The 25,308-nt window shown below is 47.3% G+C and overlaps 1 protein-coding gene across 4 annotated transcripts in view; it reads right to left on the reverse strand.

Moving 5' to 3' along the window:
* The window catches only part of LOC119971660 (protein phosphatase 1 regulatory subunit 12A-like), a 266,177-nt gene that overhangs the window by 55,919 nt on the left and 184,950 nt on the right, over positions 1-25,308 (reverse strand). For 3 of the 4 annotated variants that reach the window (XM_038807503.1, XM_038807502.1, XM_038807504.1), the window contains 5 exons: positions 25,044-25,256; positions 16,883-16,968; positions 14,611-14,814; positions 1,963-2,103; positions 801-959 (listed from right to left, as the gene is read on the reverse strand). In XM_038807503.1, coding sequence (XP_038663431.1) covers positions 801-959; positions 1,963-2,103; positions 14,611-14,814; positions 16,883-16,968; positions 25,044-25,256 — 803 coding nt within the window. The remainder of the gene's footprint in view (positions 1-800; positions 960-1,962; positions 2,104-14,610; positions 14,815-16,882; positions 16,969-25,043; positions 25,257-25,308) is intronic. The other variant, XM_038807505.1, reaches the window with a different exon arrangement.

The raw sequence follows: 25,308 nt of genomic DNA on the forward strand, positions 1-25,308 counted from the left end.
TCCTACTTTCACTGTACTCAAGGGCTTTGTCAGTTTTTAGATGCCTAGACCTATCCTATACTTCCTTTTGACGAAGCTTACAATTTCCGTTGTCATCCATGGTTCCCGAATCCTGCCATTTTTGCGGTGACATGCCTGTCCTGCACTTCAATTATTTGGCCTTTAAAAGCCTCCCACATGTCAGATGTTGATTTGCCCTCAAATAGCCTCCCCCAATCCACATTCCCCAGTTCCTGTCTAATTTGGATGTAATTGGCCCTCGCCGAAATAAGCACCCTTCCCCGCGGGCTACTCTTGTCCTTATCCATGATTACTCGAAATCTTATGGAATTATGGTCGCTAAGCCCAAAATGCTCCCCCACTGAAACATCAAGCACCTGGCCTGACTCATTCCCCTGTACCAAGTCTAGTATGGCCCCTTCCCTTGTTGGATTGTCAACATACTGTATCAAAAAGCCCTCCTGGACCCATCTAACAAATTGTTTTTCATCTGATCCCCTGGCTGTAAGGAAGTCCCAGTCAATATGGGGAAAGTTAAAATTGCCCATCACAACTACCCTGCTTTTTTCACACCTTTTCAGTATCTGACTACACAACTGCTCTTCTGAAGACTTTGTTGTAAATGCTCAGTGTTGATTATGTTTCAATGTTAACTCTGATGACAGGAAACTACAATCAAAGAGTGGGCAGCTATGCTGGGACCTAGCCCAGGCATGTTCCTCCGGGGCTCATGGGAACAACGACAACCAGACTACAGAAGGGGAAAGGTTGAGGTTAACATACTGCCGAGTCAGTCTTACCGGCTTGAGTAAGTGCCAGATGTTGATGTTGCTGAGAAGCCTGTGGTCAGGGCTCGGCCGCTGGCAGGATTGGTGGAAGAGCTTGTGCTGGAGAGCGTGGTGACAGAACCTGGGACAGAACTGCTGACAAGACTTTCCTGTCTCCTGCCAAAGGATGAGCTGCAAGGGAAGTATATGGTGGAAAGAGAATTATTTTAGAAAAGAAGAAAATCCAACAGTTAGCACGTCGGATAAATAATTACAATGAAGAATGTAATGTGAGTAAAACTCACTGGGAAAATAGAAAATGACTGACTGACATAGTGAGTTAGACACCACACTTTCACACTGCGACCTGGTGGCAAACAATGCACCAGTTTCAAGTCCCACTTGAACTTCTCAGTCAAGTTCAATCCAAGACACAAATCTCAACATGTGGCTCAACAGATTGATCTCACCAACATCACCCATCTCCCCTTCTCTGCGGCATCTGACTCTTATCCTGTTACTCTGCTTCTCTCATGGTAGCAAAGAAGGGGTTTTATTTCCTTCAGGTCAAGCTGAAAAAGAGAGGTCACTGTCCGTGTGGAGTTTGCACATTCTCCCCGTGTCTGCGTGGGTTTCGCCCCCACAACCCAAAAATGTGCAGAGTAGGTGGATTGGCCACGCTAAATTGCCCCTTAATTGGAAAAAATAATTGGGTAATCTAAATTTATTTTTTAAAAAAGCTGAAAAAGAGTAGCTTTCAAATTACCGCCCGTGTAACAAAGCATCTTCTAGACCATTCCTACAATCCCAAATCCTGCCATTGTACAATTATGCAAGGCAAATAATTCAGCCATTACCACATTATACAAAATAGAATGCTCCACCAGACCCTGAGCTAAGGCGTGTTTTTTAAACTATGAATGCTGCTGGTTCCTATATGTCAGCTAATGCTCACTACCCAGCAAGATATCATTGTGTCCAACAACAGGCTCGCAAGAATATTGGAAATGATAATTCCAAAAGGATGATTTCGCCCTCTACAAATTACTGACTGATTTTAGCCCACTGGCACCAGGAGCTTTGACCAGAAATTCAAGCTAATGCCAATCCAAGCAGCATGAGCTATTAACAATACAGTAGTTCATCTTCTGGACACACATTAGAAAATGTCGAGAGAAACCAATATGACCAGTACCTTTTAAATACGATGATGTTGGTAGAAGCAGAGTCAGAGTTAGTAACTTTATGGTTTGAGGCCGCACTTGACATTATTCTGGAACGAGCTGTGAAGTCTTGTGCACTATAACTGCGGCCTATCGCTCTCAGGTAGAAGTGACTAGTGAAGCGGCAGAACAGTGTACAAACATGCAGGAAGAGAACAGCATAATAAATATATGAACTCACAGGTTATATGCATGGAGTTAGACAGACAACAAGAAGCACAGCCCCGTTGTACATGGGCTGAAATTGGTATATAAACAGGAGCACAGTTCGCGCGCACACAAACTGAATGTTGAAGCACAGAGTCTGGCAAGTTCCAAATATTAGGCTGACAGGAAGGGCATGCCACACACATAAAGACTGCTTTGCACAGTAAGGAAATAGACTAATATGCACAGTGCATATACAGTAATTGTACAGACAATGTTACTGAATGGACTGGCAGACACAGCAAATGCATTGGTTAACGCAGAATAAAGACAAATTGCAATAGACAAAGGCACCATCAATGCAGAGTGTAGGGGTTGTCACTGAATGAGGCTGGCATATGGGAATTAAATACATTACCATGCACTGCATAACAGACTCCGAACTAAGGAGCGAGCAAACTCTAAGATACAACACACAGAAAGCAATGACACACTAACAATATGTGAATCGCTATATCTTCCAGAACAGTAGCACACTAAGTGAGAGGAACAGGTAAGTAGGCAATATGTGGCAAGCATCCATCAGGTGGGCTGCACCTGAAGGACATGCAAGGCCAGAACTGGTCGTTAGATAAACAGGCACCTGATGTTTTTGACCCAAGGTCACCACAGCAGTAAATAGCAAACCTGAGTTCATAATATTTTTCTTACCAAAGTATTAAAACATCGATGATAGGAAAATGCAATGCAGATATTCAAATTAGTCATCAGGCATTATATTCACTTTGTTATCAACATGTTAATGTCACTCTATTGGTTAGATAAAATAAAGTACTGAAAAATAAACATAAAACATAATATTAATGTATCAAGTGAGAGAGGTTAATATTGAGGAGCTGGAAGAGCACTATTGAACCAGCGACCTAAGGATGTCAGTTTTTAAAAATCTTTTACAGCCCTCTGCTCTACCAGCTGAGCTATTGAAGGAGAGGCCTGGAAGAGCACTATTAAAGATGTAGTCAGTGTAACAGAGCATTAGCTTGGGGAGGGGAGAGACCTGGAATAATTTCAGCATTCAATGATGATGGAGTGGAAGCAAAAAGAAATCACACACTACCATTTAAAGAAAAGCACACACCAATCGGCTTCCCTCAAGCAAAACCATTAAACCAAATCATCTAGTCACTCATTTACATGTGACAATAAATCAAATCTAATCAAATCAAATCCTTGTGTGCAAATTTGATTGCTGTATTCATCCATAAAACAACAGTGGCTGAACTTCAAAAGTAAATCCTTGATGAAAAAGTGCCTTTGAGGTTTCTAAAGAATATGAAGTAGCACCATAGAAATGCAAGCCTTTTCTTTATTTTACTCAGATGAATGTAAGTGAAGCTACAATCTGAAATAAAAATAGAAAATGCTGCATAAACTCAGAAGGTCTGGCAGCATCTGTGGAGAGAATATTTCAAAACGTGAACTATGTTTCTCGCTCCGAAGATGCTGCCAGACCTACAAAGTTTATCCGGCATTTTCTGTTGTTATTTCATATTTCCAGCAGCCATTGTATTTTGCTTTCCAATGAGTTAGCAACCCTGCTGACAGAGAGCCCAGACTCTGTTCAATACAGAAAATCATTACTGTCTCAAAAAAATGGGAATACAAGGTTCTGCTCTCTGATATACTGCCACTGTTTAGGAAACGGTTTACCATCAAAACTGTAAATGCAAATGATGGTCTGGAAATAGCACACAAGGAAAACTGCAACATTTTACTCAGCATATGAGGGAGGAAGGGAAAGAGGGAGGAACAAGAGGCGAAGAGAAAGCATGAGGCAGAATCGAGTGGGAAAGCATTTTAGGCTCAACTTTAACAGATGGATCCTGCAGAAAGCATTTGGTTTTGAGCTGTACTATTTAAAAACTGCACAGTTTTGCTCCGGGTGAGGAGGGCAATTTTGAACAGAGCTTTGAAAATAATCAACTACTGCTGGCCTTTTGGGACCAGTTTCATGTTCAGGGCTCATAGAATCATTGGACGCATGGGAGCAAGCATTTGATAGGTAAACAAAAGTTACAACCATACAATGATGTTGAGCGTGACTATTGAAACATGGCTGACCAGATAGCATCTCACTCTATCAGTATGAAAGGCTGTTGACGTGCCCAGCGTTTAAAACGGGATGAAAAACAGCACATTCACTTCATGCCTCACTCTGAGTGATCAGGTTCTGTCAAGCAACTCCTGAATAACATTGTAGCTCTGTGACCGAAACAAAGTGTGGGACTTGTGGGGTGAAATACTTCAACCTAACACAATGTAGTGCAGGCTCTTACACACTGGAAGACAAAAAAGTGGAGATATAATTACTTAAATGACTAATGTTGAAGTAACTGGGGGAGAGGCTGATTACTGTGGTAGTAAACTCAACAGTGACCATATTCAGTAACTGCAGAACAGCAGTTAACAGATTGTTGAACCATATTTCCAAAGTCTTGGAGCTCTGTGCAGGTTGTGCATTGAATATTATATTCAGGTCTGGTCACTGAGGAACAAGGGAAACATTCAAACTCTGGAGAAAAAGCTCATGAGGCTAATTCCTAATGTCAAGATACTGAGTTACAAGCAAAGGTTAAACATTTTTGGACCAATCTTTAAAAAAAATGGGCCAATAAGACAGGAGATGCAAAGTTACTAAGCTGACTGAAAAACGTTTATAACGAGCATTATTTCTAGTTCAATCACAACCGCAGGAGCACCCAGGATCTAACCAATAAAAATTAAGTTCAGGACTGATGCCAAAAGGCATTTTTTACAGAAACACACTCTGAAGACCTATCTTCTCATCGTTACCTGCAATCATGGTCACCAATTTCCAGCATCTTGGCTGCAGTCATGATGCCTTTGCTCTGCGCAAGTCCGCAGTGCCACCAGCATTTATGCCACCAGGAAGGGCAAGAGGGAGGGTAATGGGCAACAAGGGCTATCTGCTGATCTTCTGGCCCATGATTCCAGTGCGCAACCCATGCATTTATAGATCATGAGGGCACTACCCTTGCCATCAGGCATACAGCAAACAGCTAAGGAGGAGGCAACTAACACATCCCCTTTTCAGCTAGACCTTCAATGATTGGCTCATCCATCAGTTGTACCAGTGAATGTAACCCAAATGGTTAACTCAACATCAGTCTTACATCTCACATAACCTCTATTACTGATCATCACCGCATCTTCTTGGCCACAATAAAGAATCAAAAGCCAACACAAACATTCCACACCAACGTTATCAAACAAATCATCTCAGACTTAACTAATCATCTTTTTGCATTCCCTTGGTGCCTGGCTTCTGTGTGCCTTTAGCTGGCCTAGTGCTCCTCTGTACTACTACCCCAGTGGCCACAACTTGGCTGCTGGAAAACTGTTGACTTTCAGCAGGGAAGGTTGCACATAAACAATTAGTCACACCTCAGAACTTAAAAAGCCCAGATTTGGATTGCACCACCATGGCATGTCTGGCAGCAGTCGGAGATGGCTAACTGACAGGTAACAGCAAGGGCACTGGCAGAGCAGCACAGCTGGGAGGTCGAATGTTGTTGTCCTGAGAGAGGACAGCAAGTATGTACTCCACGAAAAAACAGCCACTCCTCTCAGGAAGACACTGCATCAGTTCTGGTAATCTTCTGATGCACAGGTTGTGGGGCTGCTGTAAGAACGTTCAATCTTCTTTGAGCACTGGTATCTCCAGCCATAAAGGCAGCAGATTGAGTCTGCATTACATCAAACCAAACCTGCACAACTTCAGTCTGAGATACTATGCCACCATTCGGATGCTGTCTGGCTTCTGTTTGTGCTGGAATGGAAGCAGAGACATCAGTTTGCATGTGTTCCCTTGGAAATGGCTATCACATCCATGCTGGATAGGTTGGTACCAGATTACTCCATGATCCTTCACAGTCACAGTCACAGTGACTGGCAGACTTAAATAACTGGCTGTGACACTTCGAGCATTGCTAAGTGTGTGAAGGTGAGGTGAAGCTGTGAATGTGAAGTACCAGTCATGGTTGATAGATATTGGAACGAGAGTGGAAAAGGTGTGGCAAACAGAACAGTTATGAGACTAATGCTCAGCTGTAAGGATAAGGCATTTGAGGATGGGTTCACTGACCTTGAGCAGTTGTTTAACTCTTTAAACTTCTTCCTGCACTTCATCCAGATCTTCAGGCCCATACTGCTTGCATTGATAGAGATGGCTCTCTGTTCCTACTGTCTTCTCAAGGGTTGTCTAGAGGAATTCTTTGCACAATGTGGACAGAGAACGTCTCTCGTTTTGACAAAACCATGCATTAAGACCTCCAGTACTGTGTCAGAGCATCTCGGAGTCCATTCTCTGCCTTAGTAAACCGTATTTTTGCAGGTCAGATTATCTTCCCCAACCATTTCCAACATCAGCTGCAACCAGAATGCACCTTCCCCTATATGAGGTGCAGACTAGCTTTAGGTGGCGCAGGCCTTGCACTAACCTGGGTAAATTATGGAAGAAACCTAGCGCAAATATATAAATGGATAGCAAAATATTCTACAAGTACATAAAAAGGGAGAGATTAGCTAAAGTTAACATTGGTCCCTTAAAGACCAAGACTGGGGAGTTAATAAAACGGCAGAGACACTAAATCAACGTTTTTTCCTCAGTATTCTTGGTGGAAAACACTAAAACTATCTCAAATCAACAGGTTATGCAGAGGTTGTTGAAAAGGAGTAACTTAAAACAATTGCCATCGATAGAAAAAAGTACTGAGAAAATTATTGGGATTAAAGGCAGACAAGTCCCCAAGGCCTGATGGACTACATCCTAAGTCTTAAAGGACGTGGCAACAGAGATAGTGGAGACATTGATGATAATATTCCAAAATTCTCTGCCTTCTGAAAGGTTTCAATGGATTGAAAAAAGGTTATTGTAATGCCCCTGTTCAAAAAGAGAGTTGGGGGTAATATATTAGCTTGGATAGAGGATTGGCAAACCAACAGAAAGCAGAGAGTGGAGATAAATGGGTCTTTTTCTGGTTGGCAAGCTGTAGTTCATGGTGTGCAACAGGGTTCTGTCCTCGGGCTCTGATCCACTGACCGTGTTGCGCTCTTCAACGAGCGCGGTGCAGCCGGTGGATGCCAGGAGTGGTCTCCCGCGGGTTTCCCGGCAGTATTCATGCCTCGTGGGATGTATCCAAGTCGCTCTCGCTCTCGCCAGTAGATTGCACCCAGTACCTAAATGGAGACAAACCTCAAAATCCTTCAGAGCAGCGGGATCTGGGTGTCCTCTTGTGTGAATTGCAGAAAGGAAGCATGCAGGTAGAGCAGGTAATAAGGAAGGAAAATGCCGATTAGCAATCATTGCTAATGGAATACAGTATAAAAGTAAGAAAGTGCTGTTGTAATTGTATAGGGCATTGTTGAGACCGCACCTGAAGCACCATGCACAGTTTTGGCCCCTTACTTGAGGAAGGACGCAAATGCATTAGATAAGAGAATGTTCACTAGATTAATTTAAGGTATGAAGGCTTTTTCTTACAAAGAGAGATTAAAAAAAAAAAAATTTAGAGTACCCAATTCATTTTTTCCAATTAAGGGGGCAATTTAGCGTGACCAATCCACCTACCCTGCACATCTTTGGGTTGTGGGGGCGAAACCCACGCAAACACGGGGAGAATGTGCAAACTCCACACGGACAGTGACCCAGAGCCAGGATCGAACCTGGGACCTTAGCGCCGTGAGGCAGCAATGACACCAAGCTGCCCTATAAAGAGAGATTGAGCAGTTTAGGCCTATGTGCACTGGAGTTTAGAAGAAGGAGAGGAGATCGAATTGAGCAATATAAGACGCTAAAGGGGCTTGACAGGGTAAATGTAGAGCAGATGTTTTCCCTTGTTGGACATTTTAGAATGAGAGGCCATAGATTAAGGCTAAGGGATGGCAGATTTTAAATAGAGATTAGGAGGAATTACTTCACTCAAAGGGTCATGAATCTATGGAATTCTCTACCCCAGAGTGTAGTAGAGGCCGGAACACTAAAAAAATGTGAGGAGATAAATGATTTTTTAATTAGTAATAGAATGAAGGGTTATGGGGAGCAGACAGGAAGATGGAGACTGAGATGAGTTCACCCATGATGGTATTGAATGGCGGTGATTGTACACAACTAACATGTAAGTGACCAGGCAGCACAAAATTTAGGTGCATCAGAAGGAAATGGGTGTGTTTATCCCAAATTATGGTCCCTAGCCTTTTCGGGACAATCAAATTGCATCCCTTCAGGGAGTTTGGAGGTGCCATCTTTTTAAAAGAACTAGCAAACGTTCTGATACAAGTTCACAGCAGTTATGTTAATCTGTTTACTTGTACAGTTTGGCCTGGTGTACAGTATTCTCTGTTTTTGTTTCAGATTTCCAGTGTGTGCATTTTTTTCCTTTTCAAAGGATTTTTTCCTTTGATTTTGAAAGATATTACAGCAATTGGCATCAGTACAAAGGAACTATTCATCCCCCTCGTACATAAAGCTTCTCTTTTTATCATAAAAGAAGTAAGATTTTCTCTCGACATCTTTAAGGCACACTTTGGAAAATTGTGGGCTTGGGTTCTGGTTTAAAGGAATACACTATGATAAGCGCCGACTACGGCAGTGGTATTGAATGTGTATCTGAAAGAAATTTTGTTCAAATTTTAAATAAAAAAATAAATAAATTCTCATTGGTTAAAATTGTTTTACCATGATCAGAATCATCTGGGAACATGGGAAAGCATACACGTTTGTGGCAAGGACCGATAGGGTTCAAGGTTTCCAGCAAGGAAAATTATTTAGTTGTCAGAACTTAACAAGAGCAGGAACTGCACTGCATCATGGGTATTTTCTATTCGAAGGGCGCGATCATACGGCCTTGCCGTGGCCAGTAAACCCCGTGAGAGTCCTCTCGTGGGATTTACAACGCCCGGGAAGCCTCGGAAATCAAATAAGATCTCGCGAGACGTCATGATCTGGATTTTGCTCTTACTGGGTAAATGCAAAGGTAAGTTTGGTCTTGGTGGGGCGATTCTCACCAACGCCCGAAAAAAAAGAGCCCCATTTAAAAGCGGGGTCATTTGCGGCACTGCAGGTGCCGGGAAACACCCGGCTAAACATGCCCAAAACGGGACTCTTGTTTCTTTTTCGTTGAATCGCGCCCAAAGTCTTTGCGACTGATTTGAAGATTTATCAGAGGAAGCTGTAGAGGTAAAAACAAACTGCAGGTCATGTATATTTTGGTCACCTTTTGTAAGAAAGTGTATCAGTGAGTGTTTTCCTTTCTGTGCAGGTTCGTAGAGTTGAAGATGATTGGGATTCTGCAAGAATGGCTCCTCAGTCTTTGAAGTGGACCCACAGTTAAATATGTGGGGTCAAGTTAACATTGCAGCAGAATTCCTGATGCAAGGAACAATAATCCCTCAAATCCATCCCCTCATTTCCAGAGTGGGATGAAATAGTGATGAGACAGGAAAGAATCCAGGATTATGTTTTATAACAGTAAGAAGTCTTACAACACCAGGTTAAAGTCCAACAGGTTTGATTCAAACACGAGCTTTCGGAGCGCAGCTCCTTCCTCAGGTGAATGGCGAGGTATGTTCCAGAAACATTTATATAGACAAAGTCAGAGATGCTGGACAATGCTTGGAATGCAGGCATTTGCAGGTAATCAAATCATTACAGATCCAGGGAGAGGGATAATCACAGGTTAAAGAGGTGTAAATTGTCTCAAGCCCGAACAGTTGGTAGGATTTTGCAAGTCCAGGCCTGATGGTGGGGGGTGGATGTAATGCGACATGAATCCAAGATCCCTGTTGAGGCCGCACTCATGCGTGCGGAACTTAGCTATAAGTTTTTGCTCGGCAATTCTGCGTTGTCGCGTGTCCTGAAGACCGCCTTGGAGAACGCGACAACGCAGAATTGCCGAGCAAAAACTTATAGCTGGCGTGAACCACTCCGGCGCCTGGCCACCCCAATTTGGCTAGACCCGCCCCGGAGTGGTTGGCGCCCCGCCGTCCAGCGTGGAAGGCCTTTGGCGCCGCGGCCGGGGCCGAAGGGACTCTGCCGGCCAATGCGGGTCCGCACATGCGTGGGCGTGTCAGTGGCAGCTGACGTCATCCTCGCGCATGCGCAGTGGGGGGTTCATCTTCGCGCCGGCCATCGCATAGGCTTACACGGCCGGCGCGTAGGAAAAGAGTGCCCCCACGGCACAAGCCCGCACGCGGATCGGTGGACCCCGATCGCGGGCCAGGCCACCATGGGGGCACCCCCCGGGGCCAGATCGCCCCGCTTCCCCCCCAGGACCCCGGATCCCGTTGCGACGCCAGGTCCCGCCAGTATGGGACCTAGTCCAATTTACGGCGGCGGGACCTGCATAGTACGAGCCCATAGGACTTCAGCCCATTGCGGGCCGCAGAATCGCCGGGAGGGCCGCTGCGAGTGGCCGCCGGCCGGCGCGCCGCAATTCCCGCCTCCGCCAATTCTCGGGCGCCGGAGAATTCGGCGGCCGGAGAGGGCGGGATTCACGCCGCCCCCCCCCCCACCCCCGGCGATTCTCTGACCCGTGGGGGGGGTCAGAGAATCCAGCCCCAGATCTTTGGTTAATGTGCTCTTACTGTGTACAACAATAGTTTGCTTGTTTTTGTTCTCATTTTAGAATGTGAATATGCAAGGCACTTGGCACGTGTTATGTTTCCATGCAAATACCATTTGAAGTGACACCATGCAGGCAGCATTCTATCATATGCTGCCTTTTGTTTCTGTAGATGTCTACAAGACTCGGCTACCATTCTCAGGTGTACGGGAAGAAGCTAGGCACCTCTCAGGAAGCCTGCACATGTATGTGCAGCCCATTTGAGAAGCAGAAACTACTGCAGCACAGAACAAAGTGAGAAGGAACATGTGGTGGTGGCAGTTCAGGAGGCCAGAGTCAGTTCAAGCCGTTCCTCAACTGCAGCACCCACACAAACTCCATACATCTGTGTATTTAAAGGAAGTGACTGGTGGAACACAATCATCTTGTGGAGTCGCCTGACAGTGACCACATAACTCTGGAAGGTCTGGCGGTTTACAGATTGCGGGACAACTGGAAATACACCGGCGTCCCTTTACTGTCGTCTAGCTAAAAATCCTGGAACAGCATTGTGGCTGCACCTACACCACAGGGACTGCAGTGGTTCAAGAAGGCTGCTCACCACTACTTTCTGAAGGGCAACTAGGGATGGGCCATGCTAAATCTACCGTCAATTGGAAAGAAAAATAACTGAACAAATTTGAAAAATAAATTAATCAGGGTCAGAGTGGTCTTCTAGTTTAGTGTTGATCATCGAAGTAGGTGGGAGAGAATTTTCTCAGACTTGTCCCCTCACAGTTTGTTGTGGGCGTTTTTTTTCACCTCTTCCAGGAGATTACACATCTTGGATAGGTTAGCCTCTAGTGAAATCCATCGTAAGCAGAATTAGAGAACCGTTACAAATTAAACTGCTTCGATAGATGCTGAACTCTTGCTCAGTGTTAAAACACTGGGGGATTAGATGGAAGGAGCTATTACACAGGCTTGAAGGACTCATTGCTGCCCTCAGGTCTGCCTACCACAGGACAGTGCTGATGCTGAGGCAATGCCTTGCGGTAAGGGCACGTCTGAGCTTGGCTCAGGCAAGGCTGCTGTCCTTTAAGGCAATGCCACATCTGCTCAACCAACCTTCAATTCAACGGACAGAAGATTATGTTCCACGAAGTGGACGGCAGACAGATAGCTCACTATCAGACATGCAAGAAACAGCTGCAGGGCCATCTCATGACTCAACACATGGTGTCACAGAACTAGCTCAATCACAAGAAACACATAAAAGATACATTAGGGCAATGCTGGAAGATTGCAGATGTAAAACAGATTAAATACATAAATTGCATGCATAAGATGTTCATATTTTGCTTCCACTTTATCCTAAAATGTATTCCTCATAGTGTTCAACAAGGTGACAGCAGACCAAAAGATGGCCATAATGGTGGTGCAGAGGACAATGTTGCTGAAGGTGCAGTTAGCCACCACACGCTGCACAAGAACAGTGTGTTAGCGAAGTGCAGGTACACTGGCAAGCTACGGCACAAGTCTTGTAGGCTGCAATGATGCAAACATCTTCAGGTCACTGCCAGTGTCCTGATCTAATGTTACCTGCAAGTGGGCCTCCTCCTCCTCCAAGTTACATACACTCTAGGACAAGTAGCTGATTACAATGGATGTCACAAGGCTGCAAGGCACCCCTGGATCTGTCAAGGCATCTCGAGCATTACTTCAAGATGCCAATAGTTTGTTGGTTATGACCTTGGCAGATTCACGAGCTTCAGTATATGTGTATTCAGATTCTGTCTGTGGCTCACACAAGGGTGTCAGTAGTCACAGCTGACCCAAGCTATTACAGGACTGTCTTTCTGTTAAAATAATGCTATAGCCTGATGGAATTGATGGTGATCTGCTATCTCTGCCCCCACTGCCCCAAATATATTTCAACTGAACAGAGTGCCTACCCAATTTTGGTCAGTTATTCACAGTGCTTGCACTGTCTCATGATGCATTCCAGGACATTCCACTCTGTACTGCAGCTCATACAGTGCGGCAGTGACACCGTACAGGTGGAACTTGGAATTACATGACCCCAAACTAACGACCATCATTTTTTTCCATTCCCTTGTTCAGATTCTACCTCCACACTAGTTTCCGGCTGCAAAGATGGAACAGATCTGTTTCCAGCAAATTCTGAATATCCAGTTTCTTCCCCTGTGGTAAGATGCTGACTGGTTTTCCTATTAGTTTTTCGCTGGACCACAACTGCCCTACATGTGATGCAATCAGCCAATATTTTATATGCAAGAAAGGCAGAGATGGGACTGTGTTACACCTAGGGTAACTGAGAGTTGAAAGCAGGTTGAAGGATTCAGAACACCAGGGAGCTGGGGCTGTGCTATACAATAGATAACCGAGGGTCAATAATAAAATGGTTAGAAGCTGAACAGCTGTCCAAGCACATAGCTCCTTCTACAGTGATCCACCATAAAATGGCAGGTACAACACAGGCTTGGTGCAGAGTATAACACTGTCTACATTGCCATTGGGAGCTCTGTGCAATTTGTCCTGGATTCACAAAGGAGTAAAATCTGCAGGATTATCACTCCCAGGTAGGAATACCACTGGTGGCCCAGTGGTTAGCACTGCTGCCGACGGCACCGAGGAGCCGGGTTCGATCCTGGCCCCGAGTCACTGTCTGTGTGGAGTTTGCACATTCTCCCTGTGTCTGCGTGGGTTTCACCCCCACAACCCAAATATGTACAGAGTATGTGGATCGGCCACACTTAATTGCCCCTTAATTGGAAAAAAATTAGGTACACTTACTGAAAAAAAGGATGATCAGTGCAACGTGTGACCAGGAGCATTCCAGGGATCACATTCTCCAGGATGACCACCATGTTTCCCTTTTCCATGCATTGTCTAATATCTGTGCCTGCATCTTGCCGCAAGAAATCTTCAACTAGGTTGTCCACAGGGTGGACCTGTTTTCTTCAGTCTGCCCCCAATACCTCGCCATCTGCTACACTGCTTCAACACTCTGTGCGCAGGATTACCTGATTCTATCACAGTGAGAGCTCCATGTTTGCTACAGCAGTCATTCACATTTAGGGCTTTCCTCAGTGAAGGCATTCACGCAGTACTTTATCAAGAAACCCAATGTTAGTCCATAGTTGGAGCAATATGGTGCAAACTCATTTTCAGTACACTGGACTATTATCACATATACATTCCTCTACATTTTACTGTTGTGGTTGCTAGATGCAAAAGAAAAATCTTGCATTATACTTTGTTGAGGACATCTCAAAGTGCTCACATGCAAGGGGCTGGATTCTCTGCAGTTGGGACGCTCCGTTTTGCCGGCAGCCTGGGGGTTCCCCGACAGCGTGGGGCTGCCCCACAATGCAAAACCCCATTGACCTGCCGGCGTAACGGAACATCCAGCCCGCAGGGTGAAACGGAAATGTAGCGGGGCGGAGAATCCAGCCCAAGGAGTCTGTAGTGTAATCACTGGAGGCAGACACAGTATCTAATTTGCAAAGTCCCAAATAGAGTATGGTGCTGGATAACCAGTTACTCTTTCATTTGGTTGTATTGGTTCAGGGAGGAATAATAACCAGGACCTCAATAATCTGCAATTATTTGCTGATAATTCATCATCAAAACCAAGCCAGCCTCAATGAGTGAGAACAGTTTTCTGTCCCCAGAGACACAAGGGACAGCAGACTAAAATGTCACATGAATCAAACAGAGGGAAAGATGAAACGTACCAACAGACCCGACATCAGCCCCAGAGTTCAATCCCCTTTCAAGAATTCCCACAAGAAATGTAAGCCCATCTGTAGTACACTGATCACAAACCTCTTGGGATAACCTGACACTGTTGCTGTGGAGATGCTACTTGGCATTGTGTTATTCAAGTCCTTATCCCTTTTGCTGCTCTCCAGCTCAGTCTGTCTACGTGTGTAGGATGAGCCTCGGGTCAGGCTTGCCAATGGATTGCCAGTGTCATCCTCTCGCTGCCGTGTGTAAGAGGCACTACGAGCTAACTGGGCTGTCGAGTCTCTGCATTGAAAAACAAGCATCACCAATAGCAAAAGGCAATGTCCAATTTAGCTGGACTCTTTATACATTTCCATTTTAAAGCTACAGAAATGAGAAAGTCTGCACCACAAGAAATTGTTTCGGGGAAACAAAGTATTTCTAAGAAAGCAGACGCACTAAACCCCAGAGAAATGTTTGAACATTACCTTGAACTGGGTACAGACTCAAAGTCAGAAGAGGGAAAGTGGGAAGCTTAGATTACATACTTTTACATAGAAGATGGTTAATATAGAGAATTCACTGTTCATTGAGATGGTAAGGTCGAGGGTGGGGGAAAATTTACAAAGGAGACGAATTGTGGTGGGTGTTTTCTTGAGAAAAAGGGGTATTTTCAAATTTTGAGATCAATCAGATGGACCATATTTTCTACCCCCACACAGTCCTCTGCCATTCTTCCCATTTCTGATCTCCACCACTGAAGGTACAGGTCTCCTGGATGGGGACTATTCAATTCTCATCTAATTCTTTCTGATATCTCATCCAAGTAGCCTTAGGCAAGTTTAAATAGTGAGCATTTCTAGATTATTCAACTATCGTGGCATTGCAACAATCCCTGGGTTTTCAGTGAGGAAGTCTTGCTACAATTATACCAGGCTTTGAGGAGACCACATCTGGAGTAGTATGAATCGTTTTGGTCTCTTTATCCAATAAATTATATACTTGCCTTGAAAGCTCCACAGTGAAAGTTTACTGGCTAGTAGCCTTCCTGAGATGAGAAGATTGCCCTCTAATGGCAGGCTGAGTAAGCTGGGCCGATACTATCTTGAGATTAGAAGAGTGAGAGGTGATCACATTGAAAAATACAAGGTTCTGAGGGGCTTAAGAGGATAGATGCTGAGCGGATGTTTTCCCTTACTGGAGAGTCCAGCATTAGGGGGAATAATGGCATAGTGGTTAGCACTGCTGCCTCATAGAGCCAGGGACCCAGGTTCGACTCTGGACTTGGGTGTCTGTGTGGAGGTTACACGTTCTCCCAGTGTATTTATGATTTTCCTCCGGATGCTGCGGTTTCCTCCTACAGTCCAACGATGTGCAGATTAGGTGGAGTGGCCATGCTAAATTGCCCCTTAGTGTCCAGGGATGTGCAGGTTAGGTGGAGTTATGGGGGATAGGGTGGGGGAGTTGACCTTAATAGAGGGCTCTTTCAGAGGGTTGGTGCAGACTCAATGGGCCGATAGGCCTCATTCTGCACTGTAAGGATTCTATGATAGTCCCAGGGTAAAGGATTGTGAATCTGGAATTATCTACCCCAGAGAGCTATGGATGTTTAGTCATTGAGTATATTCAAGGCTGAGATCAATCGATTTTTGGACTCTCGGGAAATCACAGGAGATGGGGATCAGGTGGGAAAGTAGAATTCAGGTCAGGCGTCAGCCATGAATGGCAGAGCAATCTTGAAGGACTATTTGGCCTACTCTTGCTCATATTTCTCATTCCTGAATTTCCGAAAGCCAGTTTTCACTCAAAGTCCCCAACTATGCACTTCCCATCTGTAATGATCAAGGGAATTAGGGTTGATTTTCATCTTCCTTATCCCAAATGATCCAAAATCAATTGTGGCACTCCAAACGTTGCCCTGACATCATTGGATAGTGGACTTGAGGCTTCCGCCTGATGTGTAACCGAGTCTCACAGCCCCAATTTCACAGTGCTTCCTCAGTTAAAACAGGACAATTCAATCAAGTGTTTTAAAACTTGATGTTTCTGACTGGGAGGGAGGGAGTTTCTGGTGTATGTGGCTTCAGCTGCCATTGTTCAGAACCATTAGATCCCGACAGCTCTTTATTCTCCTCGATTGCTTGTGTTGTCACAGCCGATTCTGATAATATATGGGCTGCAGGATAAAACCATTCTCATCCTTATATTAACTCTGAATTCTGACTTTCTGAACGGACTTTTTTAGTGGTGCCAATATGATTGAAAGATCATTGTGTGGGTCTTTATACTGAGAAGTTGGCAAACCAGACTTTCATAGAATAAACAATGTAAGCCAGCTTAATGAACTGGCTTCCTTAGCTTATCTGCCCACCTAGATTTATCTTCGTTGGTATCTCCAATGGTGAAGAGCTTCCTTGTGGGGGTGGGTGGTACACGGGCTAGCCGGGGTTCCTTCTCCTGAAACACACAAATCAAAGGATGAACTCAAAACCAACATTGTCCACACTGAACAGGAGTGATGTCAGAGCTGAGCAACAAAACATAATCCCAATTAGGGCAGAGAGCATCGCATACAGTACATGTTAGATAGTGGAAGCTTCTCTCCTGTACATGGTCTCAGAGGTCAAACACACTCCATGGTAAATGTGCTTCAATGTTTCTCCACCATCCCTCTGTCACATACATGACGTATTAGATGCAGCGTAAAGCCCCTATTCTCTACCAATGAAGTGCCACCAGGTCACGGTTAGCAGACATTTCAGGCAGTATGAAACTGCTTCTATGTTGCTTCATCAAGTGTATCTTAATCAGAGCTCTTTGTAAACAGACTGTCAACGCACTTTCTAGTACAAAACAAGCTAAATATAGAGTAACACTCTCTGATAAAAATGGGTAAGGTAAGGAATGGCTTCAATCTAATTTAAAGGTAGTTCTTGGCAGGCTTGTCCAATATAGGATCCAGATGCAGCCTGTGAAGCCCTCTGTGCGAGCCCTGGAGCCAATTTTCAAAATGCTGGCCAAACATATAAGTTTGAATAGAAGATTCTGCTCTGCCAACAAAGTGTTTCCCTCCACCATTAGCTGCTGCTGGGCTCACTGATAAGCTTACCAGCAGCAAATGTAGGGCAGCACAATCTGTGCCTGGAGAAACAGGACTTACCTGGCTTCTAGCCCTAGGGGGCCAAGGGCCAGTGAGATGAAGAGTGGGGCGCAGGGAGTGCAGCCCGAGCAGTGGGGTTAAAGTGGAGCGGGGGGGGGGTGGGAATTGAAGCCAAGACATCCAGGGTGGGGCGAAGAGAGGGCAAGGGGGGGGGAAGCATGAGGGGGGGGAAGAGAGCGTCGGTGGCAGAGAGAGCGGGGAAGGGAAGAGAGCACGAGGGAGGGGAAGAGAGCGCGAGGGGGTGAAGAGAGCGCGAGGGGGTGAAGAGAGCGCGAGGGGGTGACGAGAGCGCGAGGGGGTGAAGAGAGCGCGAGGGGGTGAAGAGAGCGCGAGGGGGTGAAGAGAGCGCGAGGGGGTGAAGAGAGCGCGAGGGGGTGAAGAGAGCGCGAGGGGGTGAAGAGAGCGCGAGGGGGTGAAGAGAGCGCGAGGGGGTGAAGAGAGCGCGAGGGGGTGAAGAGAGCGCGAGGGGGTGAAGAGAGCGCGAGGGGGAAGAGAGCGCGAGGGGGAAGAGAGCGCGAGGGGGGAAGAGAGCGCGAGGGGGTGAAGAGAGCCCGAGGGGGGGAAGAGAGCGCGAGGGGGAAGAGAGCGCGAGGGGGAAGAGAGCACGAGGGGGAAGAGAGCGCAAGGGGGAAGAGAGCACGAGGGGGAAGAGAGCGCGTGGGGAGGAAGAGAGCGCGTGGGGAGGAAGAGAGCGCGAGGGGAGGAAGAGAGCGCGAGGGGAGGAAGAGAGCGCGAGGGGAGGAAGAGAGCGCGAGGGGAGGAAGAGAGCGCCAGGGGAGGAAGAGAGCGCGAGGGAGGAAGAGAGAACCAGGGGAGAAATTAAGCGCGAGGGGAGGAAGAGAGCCGAGGGGGTGAAGAGAGTGCGTGGAGGGGAAGAGAGCGCGAGGGGGTGAAGAGGGCGTGAGGAGGGGAAGAGAGCGCGAGGAGGGGAAGAGAGCACGAGGAGGGGAAGAGAGCACGAGGAGGTGAAGAGAGCCAATTTTCAAAATGCTGGCCAAACATTCAAGTTTGAATAGAAGATTCTGCTCTGCCAACAAAGTGATTCCCTCCACCATTAGCTGCTGCTGGGCTCACTGATAAGCTTACCAGCAGCAAATGTAGGGCAGAACAATCTGTGCCTGGAGAAACAGGACTTACCTGGCTTCTAGTCCTAGGGGGCCAAGGGCCAGTGAGATGAAGAGCGGGGCGCAGGGAGTGCAGCCCGAGCAGTGGGATTAGAGTGGAGCGGAGGGTGGGAATTGAAGCCAAGACATCCAGGTGGGGCCTTGGAATAGCGAGGTGGGGAAGGGAGTGTGAGGGGTGGGGGGCGTGGGGGGAAGAGAGGGCGAGGGGGTGGAAGCATGAGGGGGGAAGAGAGCGTCGGTGGGGAAGAGAGCGTCGGGGGGAGAGAGCGCGAGGGAGGGGAAGAGAGTGCGAGGGAGGGGAAGAGAGCGGAGGGGTGAAAGAGAGCGCGGGGGGGGGGGGGAAGAGAGCATGAAGGTTGAAGAGATTGTGAGGGGGAAGAGAGAGCGAGGCGGGGAAGAGAGCGCGAGGGGGTGAAGAGAGCGCGAGGGGGTGAAGAGAGCGCGAGAGGGTGAAGAGAGCGCGAGGGGGTGAAGAGAGCGCGAGGGGGTGAAGAGAGCGCGAGGGGGTGAAGAGAGCGCGAGGGGGTGAAGAGAGCGCGAGGCGGTGAAGAGAGCGCGAGGGGGTGAAGAGAGCGCGAGGGGGTGAAGAGAGCGCGAGGGGGTGAAGAGAGCGCGAGGGGGTGAAGAGAGGGCGAGGGGGTGAAGAGAGGGCGAGGGGGTGAAGAGAGGGCGCGGGGGTGAAGAGAGGGCGAGGGGGTGAAGAGAGGGCAAAGGGGGGAAGAGAGCGCGAGGGGGAAGAGAGTGCGAGGGGGAAGAGAGCGCGAGGGGGAAGAGAGCGCGAGGGGGAAGAGAGCGCGAGGGGGAAGAGAGCGCGAGGGGAGGGAGAGAGCGCGAGGGGAGGAAGAGAGCGCGAGGGGAGGAAGAGAGCGCGAGGGGAGGAAGAGAGCGCGAGGGGAGGAAGAGAGCGCGAGGGGAGGAAGAGAGCGCGAGGGGAGGAAGAGAGCGCGAGGGGAGGAAGAGAGCGCGAGGAGGGGAAGAGAGGGCGTGGGGAGGAAAAGTGCGCAAGGAGGGGAAGAGAGCACGAGGAGGGGAAGAGAGTGCGAGGGGATGAAGAGAGCGCAAGGGGGGAAGAGAGCGCGAGGGGGGAAGAGAGCGCGAGGGGGGAAGAGAGCGCGAGGGTAGGAAGAGAGCACGAGGGGAGGAAGTGAGCGCGAGGGGGGAAGAGAGCGCGAGGGGGGAAGAGAGCGCGAGGGGGGAAGAGAGCGCGAGGGGGGAAGAGAGCACAAGGGGGTGGAGAGCGCGAGAGGGGGAAGGGAGCGCGAGGGGAGGAACAGAGCGTGAGTGGAGGAAGAGAGCGCGAGGGGAGGAGGAGAGCACGAGGGGAGGAAGTGAGCGCGAGGGGTGGAAGAGAGCCGAGGGGGTGAAGAGAGCGCGTGGATGGGAAGAGAGCGCGAGGGGGGAAGAGAGCGCGAGGGGAGGAAGAGAGCACGAGGGGAGGAAGTGAGCGCGAGGGGGGAAGAGAGCACGAGGGGGGAAGAGAGCGCGAGGGGGGAAGAGAGCGCGAGGGGGGAAGAGAGCACAAGGGGGTGGAGAGCGCGAGAGGGGGAAGGGAGCGCGAGGGGAGGAACAGAGCGCGAGTGGAGGAAGAGAGCGCGAGGGGAGGAGGAGAGCACGAGGGGAGGAAGTGAGCGCGAGGGGTGGAAGAGAGCCGAGGGGGTGAAGAGAGCGCGTGGATGGGAAGAGATCGCAAAGGGGAAAGAGATTGCGAGGGGGAAGACAGTGCAAGGGGGAAGAGAGTGTGGGCGAGAAAGGGCGCTGGGCGAAGTGGAGCATTGGGTGAGGGGGAGCTCTGGGCGAGGGGTGGCTCTGGGCGAGGGGGAGCTCTGGGCGAGGGGGAGCACTGGTGGGCGAGAGTTGGGCGAGCGTGAGAGCTGGGCGAGCGTGAGAGCTGGGCGAGCGTGAGAGCTGGGCGAGCGTGAGAGCTGGACGAGCGTGAGAGCTGGGCGAGCGTGAGAGCTTGGCGAGCGTGAGAGCTGGGCGAGCGTGAGAGTTGGGCGAGCGTGAGAGTTGGGCGAGCGTGAGAGTTGGGCGAGCGTGAGAGTTGGGCGAGCGTGAGAGTTGGGCGAGCGTGAGAGCTGGGCGAGCGTGAGAGCTGGGCGAGCGTGAGAGTTGGGCGAGCGTGAGAGTTGGGCGAGCGTGAGAGTTGGGCGAGCGTGAGAGTAGGGCGAGTGTGAGAGTAGGGCGAGTGTGAGAGTAGGGCGAGTGTGAGAGTAGGGCGAGTGTGAGAGTAGGGCGAGTGTTTGAGTTGGGGAGAGTGAGAGAGTTGGGTGAGTGTGACGCTGAGAGAGAATAGAGGGAGTGTGTGTGGGGAGAGGGAGTGTGTGTGAAGCGAGTATGCATGACATGGTAGGTTGTGCCCATTAGTCTGGCTCACTCCCAGTATCAGGGTTCTCATTCACCCTCACCCACACATACCATCATGCATTTTCATCCCCTCTCACAGTGGGTGAAGGCGATTGAGTGAGCATGCTGAGACTTGGAGTGAGCCGGCAACACACACAGACACTCCCTATTATACTCTAATGCTCTTATATATCACACATTGTTTTTTTCCTCAGCCAGTTGTTTCTTTTCATACCACAGTATGAGCTCTATCTTTTCGAAATTTGTTCAATGGCCCCTTGAGTGACAAAAAGTTTGAAGTATGGTCCCACACACGAAAGGATCAGACAAGCCTGCATTGAGCTCTCTGATCATTTTTAGCATCAAACTGCTCAGAGGAATTCATTCTACACTGTCTCTTAAGCATTGCCAGGGCTCAAGAGTGTTTGGCTGCTGAGAGAAGCTGGTGGTGTAGTGGTATTGACACTGGATGAGTAATCCAGAGACGCAGTGTACTGGTAGAAAGTGAAATTTGAAAGTAAACAAATCTGAAATTCTAAGTCTAATGATTGTCGGTTGTTCACTAATGTCCTTTCGTGTAGGAAATCTGCCACCCTTACCTGGTCTGGCCTACATGTAGCCAACTCTTAAATGCCCTTTGAAATGGCCCAGCAAGTCATTCCGGTTCAAGGACAATAGGGATGGGCAATGAATGCTGGTGCAGCCAGCGACACCCACATCCCATCAATTAATAGAAAAATAAGTTTGGGTACACATGAAATATCAACATTTCTTTTACCGGTGACTTACGAACCTTTTTTTGAACTTTGATGCGGAATACTACACCTCCACTACCATGAGCACTCCAGAGTCAAGTACAACAGAGTAACTCAACAGGAAGTTTCCTCTACATTGCTTTATGTATAGCGTTACCAACGGTGTGCGGCACTTCACACTCGCCCACCAATTATTGTGCTATATTCAATTTGGATACAGAGTGAAGCTCCATTAAGCACTCCAAGGTGAAGTACGCAAGTGATTGGAAACAGAGTGATGATCCTTCAAGACTACGCCTCAAACATTCCTGGATCATATACTGCACAGGTTCCCTGCAATGGAAAGCTTCCTTTACAGTGCACACAAAGCACTCTCAGACCATGTACAGCATCGGTACAAAGTAAAGTTCCTTGTACAGTGTCTTATATAGCATGGATCAAATGGGTAAAATGCACTCTGCTATGATCTACACTGTCACAACAAATTAGCCCAGATCAATTCCTGCATAGGTCACAGAGAGAGAGAAAAGCTCCCTCTCCAAAGCCACATCAAGCACTCCCAGATCATATACAACATGTTACATGCACAGTAAAAGCTTCTTCACACTATTTTTTAAACACACAGGTAAAGTGCAGCACAGGTTAAATACAGGATTGTACTTCACTTCAATATCAGTTAGGTGAGCTCTAACAGGTGAAATCCAGAGAAAAGAAAATGCTGGAAATATTCAGCAAGTCAGATCGCATCCGTGGAGAGAAACAGAGCTAATGTTTCTGATCAAAGTGCAACGTGACATCATTATGTAATGACTTGAAACATTCGCTCTGAATATTTCCAGCATTTTCTTTTAATTCAGATCTGCAGCATTTTACTTCCTGGGCTAATTTGTTGTAAAGCTCATTCCACACCCTCCGTCAAGTAGTCCCAAATAAGGCAGAACTGGCTGGAAATAAAATTTATTTTAAACAGCCCCATGAATCACTTTTAGATAAAATCCAGCACAGATTAGCAACAGAATAAAGTTCCCTATTTGCCTTATCAAGCACTATCTGAATAGGTGCGACAAAATTTAGATATTAAGTAATGTCACAAGCACACCACTCTAGTTATGACACAGCATACATGCACAGCAGCAGTACCTTCTCCACACACTCCCACCTAGGTAACCCAAGGTGAGGTACAGCGAGGTGAAAGCTTCTTTCACAATGGCCACAAAAGACTCCTAGGTAAGATACACCACAGATTACAGACAGGTTCTTCTAAACTGTTCAATGAGTAAATGGGATACACAGCAAACGTCCTTCAACAGCGGCCATGAAGCACTCCCAAGTACATGCAACAAAGCTTAGATGCTAACCAAAAGCCCCTTTAGTTTTTTTCCATTACCCATACGCTAGTCAGGTGCAACATGGGTCAAGTGAAAGAGTAAAGCTCCCATTATGTCGTACTTACGAGAACTTCAAAGTTAGGTACGGTGTATGCTGGCTGCGGAGGACAGCAACCACTACACTATCCCTCAAAGCACTTGCAGCACCCTAGGTATTAAATGGCGGGTAAAGTTCATTCAACACTTTCCCATCAAACAATCTTCTCCAGTGAGGAAAGGTCTGTGGACTGGATAAATGATAAAATTCCATTTACACTATCCTTTGAAGGACTCCTTTGCTACTGTTCCATGAAGAACTCTAAGCTGAGATACAGCACAAGCTAGATGCAAACATCCATTAACATTGCCCAAGGTACAGCTTAAGTTAGATGCAATTCAAGCAACATTTATCTCGCCTACTCCATTTAATATTCCCAGAACAAGTAGAGCATGGCTTTGCTGCACTGTTAACAACTCCATACTGTCCCATCAAACACACCTGGTTTACGTACGGCAGAGGTTCAAAGCAGAATTAATTAATTTCTTTAAAGTTCCATGGACTACACTCAGAAGATAAAGAAAATCAGAATATAATGTGTCTTAACTTCAACCTCTTTTTCACAAATGTGACTTATTTCCACGTCCTATGCTAGCCATTCCCTGGTCTGAGTGAGATTGGGATTGTGAACTGGTTACTTCGGGGACACTTGTGATGTGGGCCAATCCCCACAGGGATGTACTTAGACTGTGGGAACCTTTGAGTGCTCTGTCTCTTGCTCTACGTGCAGGAGTGTGAGGCTGTCTCCTCCCTCTGAGTACTGACATTTGCTTGTACCATTATTTCCTGTTTGTTGTTTCCCTGTAAATGTCCCGTTTCTACCTCCCTTCCCTATTTCTTTCCCACTCACACAGACAGACACAAGCATACAGACTGGCCTCTGCTTTCTCAGAGTGTGTGTTCTCTTATTCTGTGAGATCCTCTGTTCTTTCATTCATGTCAAAAGACGAGGCTAGCCGTTGCTCTTTCTCTCCATAATAGAGAGCAATTGATTTCTGTTACTCTCAATGTGAGGGAGTGGCTGCTCTCTACACTCTCAGGGAATGGCTGACAAATGTGCTCGCTTTGCTAGGCCAGTTTCTCACTCTCGGTTGGGAAACCCGAAATCTGAGCACATGATTTCTCCCTCCCCACCTTCCTATAGAAGGGATTGGCCTCTTTTCTCACTCACAGGAAACGTTGGTGCCCAGTGTGCTGACTAAGTTGATGGTTGGTCCAGTGACAATAGCAATGCTACAACTGGCTTCAGTGCTCTGAAGGAAAAGGAGGTATCTCTGGTTTCTGCGTCTGATCATTATCCAGTGACCTATCCTGGTGGCAGCAGGAACCAGAGAATAAGCAGCATCTGTGGGATGACAAAGCAGCAATGATGAAAGAGCTTTAATGTGCAGAGAGGAGCCATTCAGCCCATCATTCCTGTGCCGCTCTTTGAAGGAACCTTCTATTTAGTCCCACATTCCTGCCCTTGCCTCATAGCACATCAAATGTTACCTCTGCAAATAGAATTCTATTTCTTTTTGAAAGCTTTTATTGAATTTGCTTCCAACACCTTCTCAGGCCATGCATTCCACATCTTAAAACGCGCTGCATGAATAAATTCCAACTGGCTCTTTTACCTTTAACTTTATGGTCAGGTCAGTACAATACCAGGTGTGGACTGACCAAGAACAAGATAGACTGAATCCTCCCTCTAAATGAATTGTCCCAAATGTTCTTCGCACTTACCTTCTCCTTAGATTCTGCCAGAGTCAGTTTGGGACTAGAGGCTGACCGGATGATGCCCACATCTTTTCCCTTCTGCTCCTCCTGTTGTGGTTGCAAGTTATTGAGGGCTCCGTAGCTGCCAGTTTTGCGAAGAGCAGTGCGCCACGCAGCAGGGGACTGCTGCTCCTTCTTCTCCTCATCCTGGGTAGCCATTTTGGCAGCAGAGCCTGTAAACTGGGTACACAAAGGAGACAGTTTATTAAGTGAAGGGAGCTGCCAGTCATAA

The sequence above is a fragment of the Scyliorhinus canicula genome, chromosome 9, assembly GCF_902713615.1.
Source record: "Scyliorhinus canicula chromosome 9, sScyCan1.1, whole genome shotgun sequence".
Taxonomy (NCBI): Eukaryota; Metazoa; Chordata; class Chondrichthyes; order Carcharhiniformes; family Scyliorhinidae; genus Scyliorhinus; species Scyliorhinus canicula.